Source organism: Typopeltis vanoorti, chromosome 24, assembly GCF_054136105.1.
Source record: "Typopeltis vanoorti isolate ZY-2024b chromosome 24, IOZ_Tvanoo_1.0, whole genome shotgun sequence".
Taxonomy (NCBI): domain Eukaryota; kingdom Metazoa; phylum Arthropoda; class Arachnida; order Uropygi; family Thelyphonidae; genus Typopeltis; species Typopeltis vanoorti.
In genome coordinates, this window is record NC_143572.1 from 65,173,782 (window position 1) to 65,184,728 (window position 10,947).

The 10,947-nt window shown below is 35.1% G+C and overlaps 1 protein-coding gene across 2 annotated transcripts; it reads right to left on the reverse strand.

Moving 5' to 3' along the window:
* Window positions 1-1,455: 1,455 nt before the first annotated feature.
* LOC150093340 (uncharacterized) lies at window positions 1,456-10,324 on the reverse strand. 2 transcript variants are annotated; one of them, XM_090413964.1, is made up of 2 exons: window positions 10,198-10,324; window positions 1,456-2,893 (listed from the first exon to the last, which is right to left on the reverse strand). In XM_090413964.1, exon 2 carries the CDS (start codon window positions 2,656-2,658, stop codon window positions 1,705-1,707), a length of 954 nt encoding a protein of 317 aa, XP_090270090.1. In that variant the 5' UTR covers window positions 2,659-2,893; window positions 10,198-10,324; the 3' UTR covers window positions 1,456-1,704. The 2 variants fall into 2 exon arrangements, with proteins under 2 accessions (XP_090270090.1, XP_090270089.1); XM_090413963.1 differs by lacking the exon at window positions 10,198-10,324 and adding an exon at window positions 9,459-9,761.
* Between the last annotated feature and the right edge of the window lie 623 nt (window positions 10,325-10,947).

Here is a 10,947-nt window from a genome sequence, read left to right on the forward strand (position 1 = left end):
AGTATTCAAAACATACTGTTCTTGGTGGAGATGAGCAGTAGATGGAATTGATGGTAGTGTTGTTGTGCATATTTGGAGAATTAAGCAGTAGGGGAGATGGTGACGTGCTGCAGAGTAGAGTACCCTCCTGCAGTGAGTCCTTGGACTCCTTGGAGGTGCGTCATAATAATAATAATAATAAGTTATTCTACAGGTAACCATTTATATTACTTATTCTAACTAAAGGCAAACTTCCAAAGGTAATATCTGCAGAAAATATTTTCTCCTCTCTTAAGTGAATTGTAATTTAAAGATTTAATGTGGCACTTGAAATCACCTTTTAATGAATCAATCACCTAGCTAGTAATTGAGCCTTTGTATTTCCTAAATCTACATAATTGTCTTCAGTTATTACACAAATTCCACATTTATGTGATGCCATCAACCAATATGATCACCTGGATGAGGTTATCTCTAAGGAAGCTCAGTTGGTATGCATAAAGTCTTTTTGTATTATTATTATTATGTGACACTTCCAGGGAGTCCAGACTCACCGAGGAAGGACAGCTACTCTACAACTCGCTATCTCCAACTACTAACTACAACGAATTGCAACTACCATCATCATATATGCTAGCGCCATCTATTGCCAACCACCACCACCACTAGTATTTTCACTGACAATCACAAACATCCATGGCAGGATTCAAACCCAGGGCCTTTTGGATGGAGAGTGGATATGATAACCACTTGGCCAAACAGGCTGGCACTTTGGGTCAGGACCTGAGTTCGATTCTCCTCTATGATGGGAGAACCTTTATCAAGTGTTTTTGACTATAGGCGAGTTAGCTGGTCTCATGGGAAGGTGGAGATTTTTTCTCCCAGAAATTCAGGTTTTTCATCTCTCAAAACAAGCAAACTGGCCCCATGAACACAGATTTACAGACATAGAACACTTTAGGGAATGATGGTAGCCTGCATATACCCCCAGTCAGGAAGTAGTAACTTTTGACCAATACCTCAGTTTGGATTCAAATACTAATACTGGTATCCTGGATATTTCCATATAACAACAACCTAAATAACATTTAGTTATTTTCTCTGAATTTTACACTTGTACACTGTATGACTGCAGATTTCTTACATCTATAGCAGTTGCCTTAACTCTATTTCTAAATAGTATTTACAAATAAACAGTGTTTTTGCTACTTCATATGATGATCAGCATAATCTAGCATGTAAAAATCATATGCAGTTAGATCTTCTTTCCCAAACCAAGATCAAATAAAAACTGCAGACTAACTCTAAACATAAATATATGGATTAAATGAACAAAGTTGAACGATTTCTAAGGCTAAATCAATCAAAAACTAGAGAAGTCAGAGCTCCCCTCTTGCTTTCACTTAAATAAATTTAAACACCAATACACAATTTTAAACTTGGAAAACATGAGTGAATTAAAAAAATGGACTCACATGTGTGAATTCTTTTAATATTTCACTATCAGATGTCAATAAAAGTGATTTGTTAATCTTATTGCAAACTTTTTATGTGTCTGCTTCCCATTACTTGTTGTACATTTCTCACTGCTAATTTGCATAAATGCTATACACATTTTGAATCATGTGAGCAATGACTTTCCATATATTCTACAGGTTACCAGTTTATTTTGAATGCATTCTGATTTTCATAAAAGTGATGAACAGACATATGGAATACCACTTATCATGTAACAGGTTTCTGATTTGCATGAATTCTTTGATGCCTAATCATATCAGATGCTCTGAGGAATGATTTGCCACATATTTCACATATATAACACTTTTTATCTGTGTGAGTTCTCTTGTGTGCTTTGAGATTCGATGCTAATGAAAATGATCTACCACACACTTCACAGGTGTGTGGTCTCTCATTTGTATGAATTAACTGGTGTCGTTTCACATCAGATGATTTTGCAAATGAAGCACCGCATATTTCACATGTAAAAGGTTTCTCATTTGTGTGGAGTCTTTTGTGGACTTTGAGATTTGATAGTAATGTAAAGAACTTGCCACAAATATCACAGACTGGAGGTTTTTCATTTTTATGAATTCTTTGGTGTTTTTTCATATCATGTGATTTTGCAAAGGAAATGCCACAAGTCTCACAGATAAATGTTTTTTCATCTGTGTGAATCTTTTCATGCCGTTTGAGGTTTGATGCCTGTGAGAATGCCTTGCTGCACATTTCACATGCGAAAGGTTTCTCTTGTGTATGAATCCTTAGATGTCTTTTCACATCAGAGGAATTTGCAAAAGAAATGGCACATATTTCACATGTAAAATACCTTTCATTTCTGTGACCACTCATATGTCGTTTGAGAGAAGAGTTTCGTGTAAATGATTTGTCACACATTTTACAGGTGAGAGATTTTTCTTTTGCATTAAGCTTTGCATATGTTTTTACATATGATGATTGTGAAGACATCTTTCCAGCTGTGTCACAGCATAATGGCTTTTTCCCTTGACTGTTAATATCTACATCATTTACTGAATGAAATGTTTGTGAAAATTCGTTTCCTTGTATTTCAAATAAATCTTTATCTATAGGAATGATGTTGATTTGAACATTATCCAAAAATTGTGATATAGTATTGTAATTGGCGGATGCTTCATCCATACTGCAGGATTGGAATTTCATAAAGATGGATGCTAATCCTGTCCATTTTATTTTCTGCTAGGTGAACAAGCCACCTTAGCATAGAAAGTAGAGAAATGCACATATACTAAAGTAAATATCACCATCTGTTTTCTAAGCATTTTCAATAATATTAAGACTTCATGATACCCTTCATTTCTAAAATCTGGCACTGTGATCATCATTTGTTTGTAGTTACTTGATGAATACTAATAAGCATCTCAATTCTCATCATCAGCTGTAGGGGAAAAGAAAAAAAAAAGATTACACACAGCTTTTAATACCATAAAAATTTATGATAATAAGTTCACTGTTAAGTTGTTGGATGGTTTCCTAGAATTTTATTGATGTCATAACTAAGATATGACATTAACTACATTAATTAAGATATTACTATAATACACTCATAATTGCATACAAAATTGTCTTAAGATAATGGCCAGGCATGTACTCCATAAATAATAACATATCAGTTCTTGACAATACAGCTCATTCAAAATTTGAATTTTTCAAGAAGACAAAACCATTTGTGCTCTACATGCAGAAAAATGATATATGAGAAAACTGCAACTCACCCTAGAAATACAAAGTGTTCTATAATCGATGTTTCTAAATCTGCAACACCTTTGCAGATTCAGAAACAAAAATCTGTAAACACTATTATACTCTCATTTGTGCTCTTGGATCCTTACAAAAATGATGACTCACTCATCAAGCTGGGCTTTAATTATTTACTAACCTTACTGATTTTCAAAATCTTAATATTTCAAACATTTCTAGTTCAAAAAAGTACTGTACTTGGAAATTATGACAGATCAGAAGGCAGGCATACTGTACTGTACTAAATAATGAAATATGAGTGTGCAGTGTTTCTGTGCACTTGCCAGTATATCTTCATATAATTCTTCATATATCATTATATATTTTATGAAGACATAAAATATATGAAGATATATGAAGCAAGTTCTTCAAACTGCTGCTTTATTGGATGATTTATTGGAGGAGGTAGGGGGAAGCGACACTATCAACAAGAGAATTCTTCAAATTCAGGAATTACAACAAAGCATTCTGAGGATAGTTCTTGAAATGCATAATTTGCAGAAAGATTAGGCTCATCTCCAGGGGATATGGTAATAGCAGGAGTGGACTTCTTTAAAAATCTGGACATTATGTTCAGCTTAGATTGTATAGTCTTCCTTTTATTTTACTGCATAAATTTCTCTGTAGCAAGCAAATGCAGCTTGCATTATTTTTTCTAGTTTGCTAAATTGCCATACTGGGATTCATTTCCTCAAATAGTGCAGCCTGTCTCATTTACAGGAGCAAAAGCCTCTGCCAATTTCTCTTTCACTGTACACCGTTTGGTGGCACAGTTTACATGTTCTTCTGTTTTTTTTCTCTCTTCTTTTTATGCAACTTTGTGCTTCAACTGCTATAAGGTGTTTGCTTTAGAGCTTCTTCCACAGCTTACAACATGCAACTCCAACTTTTTAGCTAGCAGCACTATCTTGTCACCAATCTCTTGTATGCCAGTGTTGGTGAATCTCGTGAATGTAAAGACATCTCTGACTCTATGGAGGCACAATGTTAATAATAATATTTTCAACAGCTTCTTTCAAATATTATTTATATACTCTGCTGTCACCTCACTCTATACAGCATCTGCCAGAAGTCTGAGAATTTTTTCAGACTTTTGGAAATGCTTTTGCTCAGGCTGTCTAACCCTAGTAGCAGCAATAATGTAATGAAAGCATTTCTTAAATAACAGCCTGGAAGACAGCAATAACACATTTGTGCAGGGGCTACAATTTTTTTAAATTTATTTTTATAATGTTGCTCCTGCTGACAAGAGGTTACTTGCAAATTTATATTTATGTACTGTAGGTGGCTAAGGATTTTCTCATTTTTATAAATTTTATATACAATATATATATTATTATTATTATTATTATTATTAGACACCTCCAGGGAGTCCAAAGACTCATCGAGGGAGAGTGTGCCAACAGCATCGAACGATTTATCCCCTCCCAACTACTAACCACACTCAAACTTCCTTAACTTTTTTTTTTGGGAGCCATTAGTAGCAGAGGCTCTACCAATCGACCAACCTTTGCTGGCCTATACAATATATATTGTATTTTTAATTTATTTTTTACATAGTCCAGAAACCTTGTCCTAGAGACCAAGCATGGAAATTTTTAAAGCCACTTCAGGTGTATAACAAGTGGGACAGTGGACCCACATACTGGGCGATGAAATTCATCTTTCACCTAAGGATGATAACAAACATCCATCATGCTCACAGTAGGATTAAACCCATAGCCTGTTGAATGGAGAGTGAGTATGATAACCACTCGGCCAACCAGGCCAGCACAGAAATTGTCATACCAGCAGTTCCAAGGTGGACACCCTCCCAAGTACTAACAGGGCTCAGGTTTGCTTAACTTCAGTGATCAGAAGAGAACTGATGTTTTCAAACCGATTTGGCAGCTGACATTTTGTTGCTCTCACCTACGAAAGCTTCTTGTGGTGGGAGCAAAGAGAGCAGTGAGGTAGGCATTAATGAATGTGTTAATGGGATGGCCATCAAAATATGAGTGGTTGTAAGTCAAGAACCGATTTCTGCAAAAATAGACAAAACAGATCAAAGTATCACTTGGTTGTTGAAGAAATTACTGATCATATTAAAATTGTGTATATTCCTCTACATACAGTTTTGATATGGCCACATGTAGTTTACTGCAATGTAAAAATTTGGTTGCATGTGTTGTTTGAGGAGGAGGAAGTGGTGGAATGCTCCTTATCAGGAGAGGATGAAAGTTTGTGGGTTACAAAATTTGGTTGACTGGCAGAAAATTAGGATATCATAAAGAAATAAATTACTAAAAATGTTTTCTAAGACTGGTGCACTGGAAATTTTTAAAGGGTTGAAAAAAGGGGAAGGGAAACAATAGATTACTTATGGAAGTTGCTTAAGAATGTGATTAGCAAAGTTTTTTGTTTGTTTAAATTTATTTTTAGAGCCTCCATAGCTCAGTTGGTACAGATGAGCCCTTTGGTTAAAAAGAAGTAGTTTGAATCACATCTATAGCATGAGGAATCTTTATCAGGTCTTTTCAATCAAATGGCAAGTTAGCTGGCCTCATAAGGATGGTAGAGGGTATTTCAGCAGAGGAATGGCAAGGCAGCTGGATTAAATTATCCAAGGTCCCAAATTGGTGAACCCAAACCATCTTGAATGGATGGATTTTATTTAATTATTTTTCTTTTGTCAGTGTAGTGTGAATGAGTGAGTGGAATTACTGAGGTACGACAAAGTACTCTGCATGAATTTGCATGATAGGCCTATACTAGCCATTATTTATATTTTACCTGTCATATCTCTCCTTAAACTCATGCAAAGTGCTTTGTCGTACCTCAGTAATTACCTACTTTGTTGTACCTACTTTGGCAAGTCTTTGGACCCCAGAAGGTCCAAAAAAATCTTAATTAGATCTTATTAATAAGATGCTATTATTTTGCTGGATTTCAAACCTGTATAAGAAACACTTGTCATAGAACACAAGGAATGGTGCATGAACTACAGACTGCATTGCCTAAGAGGATGATGAAATTGCAAATTATGAATGGTTTAAAGCAGTAGTTGTGGGTGTTTAGATATATGGCCAAGGGCACTAGGATATAAGGTCTGTGCATTGTCTATAGGCTGTGTGTTCTTCTGCCTTATTTGCCCTAGTTTTTTTGGGGGGTGGGGGTGAAATGTTTAAGGAGTGATAGTAATTTCTAAGTAACAAAAGGTAAGATATATATAAAAGTAGCTAAAAATTATAAGGAGCTTTCAGGTAGAGTATAGGAAATGAATATCATGAAGTTGAGAAATGTGCCAGAGGCTGATGAATGCCAGAGCTCAGAAATGGAGGACAGTAACACAAAAGGAATCAGAGATAATAAAGATCACATAGAAGTAATGGAGAATATTCAGGAGAATTGCAATTATACATGTATTTTTTGAAGGAAGCCTGTGAGATTCTTATCAATCACCCCAAGCTTAACAATAATGATAGTCTAAATATCCCAAGCATATGGAAGGCATATATTCTACCCACTACTCTTTCTCCCATCCGAGCAGTTAGCCTAGTGGATGGGGAAGGAGTGTCCTAGGTTCCAATCCCGTTGGAGATGTGAGGAGCTCAAAGATCTTCCTCAGCCATAGCCAAGTTAGCCAGTCTTGGGTGTGAGCAGTAGGGTTTTTCCTAGTTTAACTGGGATGTTTTCATCCCGCAAGCAGGCAAATTGGCCCCCGTGAACACACACGGACTACAGTTATGAATACCTCCAATAGGGATGCAGTAGAGGAGTGGCGTGCAGGCTGCATTATTTCGCCGTGACTCCTCATTAGGAGGAGACCCAACCCGTCTGAAGCAGATGGAAGGGAGAGAGATAGATAGATAGAACCTTTCTCCCTAAGAGTTAATTATAAATAGGACCATAGGTAATCCAGGATGCTAAATCCAATATAACAATTATCATGTTAAATTAGGACATCATTTTACTGTAAAAAAACTATCTATATGAAAGAATGTTTCTCTGATGTTGTCTTAAACAGATATAGCTTTGATGTAGTTAATTTATTTTATTTCATTTATTTATTGTAATTTTTTATTTTCACTAGAGGTCAGACCAGTGGAATGATGGTTGATCAAATCATTATCTCTTACATTGCATACCTCCAATTGTCACTCCAGAGGTGAGTGACCAAGATGATAGCAGGTCTATGGAATGAACCTTATGAGAACAGGTTGAAGATTTGTGGGTTGCAGAAATTAGTTGATAGGCAGAAAAGGGGAGACATGAGTGAGACATTCAAATTGCTAAAGGGTTTCTATAGGATTAATTCAGAGGATATTTTTGAGATCAGGACTAGTGGCAGGAGAACTAGGGGACATCTATGGAAGCTGGGCAAGAGTGTGGTTAGCAAGGGTGTTAGAACTGGGTTCTTTACATTTAGGGTGGTAAATGAATGGAATAAACTGCCAGAGTCTGTTGTGGGTGCTATGACAGTGAATGAGTTCAAGGCAAGGTATGATAGATACTGTGAGAATGTCGAATAGTTGTGTGGACATGATGTTTAGGGCCTCCCTCGATGAGTTTAAGGACTCCCTGGAGTTGCCCGTAATAATAATAATAATACCGTGTGAAATGTAATTTAGCTTGTCTCCATATATAAATGTGTACATTCTAGATGATGAGCCTAATATGAAGGTCAAAATGTCAGGAAATTAAAATAAATTTTTATAACACTGTTGTAGAGTCCATAATTTGTGTAAAATGAATGCTGATCACCATATAACACTAAAGGAAAGGATACATGCATTTTAGAAAGGAAGGAGAAAAAAAAACTATCAAAACTCTAAAATGTGTGAAAGGTAGCAAAAGGATTTATCTGATCAGATATGCACAAATATGGATGCACAAAAATTAGAAAGGCTATGCTAAATAATTCTGACAGCATAGTCCATAAGTCCAATTCCAGATGATTAAAGCAAAGCTCTCACCAGTCCATAAAATGAGGAAAACTGATTTTTAAGAATAACAGCAGAATTTCTCAACTGTATTTCAGGTAAGATTTATGCAAGTATACTTGAGGAGAGGCTAAGAAAAATCTGTTGAAGAGAAACTTGGGGAAGAACAAGGTGGATTCAGGTCAGATAAGGGTTGTCAAGTCCAGATTTTTACTTTATGGGAAACTACTGTGAAAATGGGAGTAATAAGGATATGTATTTAACACATAATACATGCTGGTCTGGTTGGCCGAGTGGTTAGCGTATCCACTCTCCAGCCAAGACACTGTGGGTTCGAATCCCACCTAGGCATGGATGTTTGCGATTGTCTTCCACAAGGGTTGGTCGATTGGTAGAGCCTCTGCTACTAATGGTTCGCAAAAAAAGTTAAGCAAGTTTGGGCACGGTTAGTAGTTGGAAGAGGATCAATCATTTGATGCTGTTGGCACACTCTCCCTTGATGAATCTTTTGACTCCCTGGAGGTGTCACATAATAATAATAAACACTGTTCAAAGATAGACTTGGATCACCATGGGAAAAGTAGACCCAATCCTCCCACAATGCGAGAGACCTTTACCCCAGCAGTGGGAAAAAGTTACAGGCTGGAGAAAAAAATAAAAATAAAATAAATTTTCAGTTTTATTGATGTGGAAAAGGCATATGATAGATAAGGAACTGAAAGAAAAGCTGTTCAACATGGTGATGATAAGCTATGATACAGAGCAACTACAGCATATAAGTAAACTGTAAATCAACAATTCAAATCAAAGGAAGATATAAAATCAAGTGCATGTAATATCCATTCTATTTATCATTATCTGGATTACGTTATGAAAGAAATGATGTTAAACATGATTTGAAAATCAGATATTGAACTCAGCTCTGTAATTCATGCAGATATAAGGATTCCTAAATAAATCCAGTAAAAATCTCAGAATTGTTTAACTCAGTTAACTATCATAACAAACCTGGTATGAAAAGCAACAATAAGAGGATGAAAACAGACATGATTAATGAAAAACATTAGCTGCATACCCTCACGTTCAAGAAGAATAAAGTTCATCATCATTGCTGTTGATGATATTCACAGACAACCATGATATACTAATGCAGTCTCCAACACCTCTACAGCTCAGTTGTGATGAGCGATGGGACATGAATACTGACACAGATATCTAAAAAAAAATAATAATAATAAATAAATATAAAATAAAATTGAGCAAATGTTTGAATTTTCTTACTTTTTGAGGGATTGGTTGCAATAAAGATGCTACATAAAATCCCCAAGTACTTGTTTTTAATCCCCTTCCTCTACCTACTTACAGTATTGCTTGGGATATGCTAATACAACTTAGTCTATGAAGCATATATCAGCTTTTAACTGAATATGGACTATGGTTTGTTTGTTTGTTTTGGAGAGACTGAACTTCCAGGAGGTGGGGGGGGGGGGGAAAGGACCTACACTACTGACAGTTAATTGGCCTTCAACTGAAAAGCACTTATATACATTCCCAGCAACCTAAACACCATCCAAAATGCTCTTTGCAAGCAATATTATAGAATTGCAAACTTATTATTTGTTTTGATGAAAGACTACATGCAGATATGTCAGCAGCCGCCACTGTCATATGACTCATTGCGAGAAGCAATTCAGTCAATTCCACAAACGTGTTTGTTGGTGTATTCTAAATTTGGCTATTTCATGAAAAAAAAAAAAAAAAAAACCTACTTAAGTGCGAGCCTGCTAACGAACTCATATTCAGTTACATCACTAAAAAAATCCTTAAAACATTTTTAAAATTTTTGAAAAAATTCTTTAAAAATTTTTCATATAAAAATTATTATGAAAATTTTAAAACAAAACTTATGGATAAATTTTATTTATAATTCTTGTTTTGTCATGAAAAAGTAACAATTAGGATGATTTGCTTTAACATCAGAATTACAATTATACAAAGCAAATGGATCAATTTGCCATACTTAGATGATAGAACAAGACAGATAGCCAAAGATGATAAACTGCACATGTAAATCATTATTTCCCTTTTCTTTATTTATAAAACTTGGTTGCTACACAACTAAAAATAAGATGTAATGGTAGGCTGATTGACATAATTCCGAACAATGTGAAAAATTATTTTACTAATTTTCAGTCAAAAACCAGCCCAACATATTATGTATAATGTGTTGGACTGGTTTAATATAATATCTTATTGTATAATAAGATATTATTATAAGTATATTATTATAAGATATTATAAGGTATAATAAGATATTATTGTACAATAATATTTTTTTCATAGTGAAAAGAATGAACATCCTGAGTTCTGGCCATTTTTCATTACAAACCTATCCCCAACAACAACAACAACAACAATAAAGAAGAAGAAAAAAATGTTCTTCAATGCATACTTCGACAATTGAACTTTGTCACAGGTTCAGTTCCTCTAATTAGTAACCCTAAACAAAGCAGTGGCTTTTTCATTACAAACCTGTCCTCAAAGAAGAAGAAGAAGCAGAAGAAGAAAAGGTTCTTCAATGCATGCTTCGACAATTGAACTTTGTCACCGGTTCAGTTTCTTTAGTTAGTAACACTAAACAAAGCAGCGGCTCCAATAATAAAAATTTTATCAATCAACATTTTTAATGTTTATACATACATCATGCATGTGCATAATGTCGCACATGAATATACAAGTACATATACTCATGTTCATAGAAATTGCATCA

What these genes read in the sequence shown, in the direction of transcription:
- LOC150093340 (XM_090413964.1), bottom strand. Translation starts at nt 2,658, where the DNA reads ATGAAATTCCAATCCTGCAGTATGGATGAAGCATCCGCCAATTACAAT.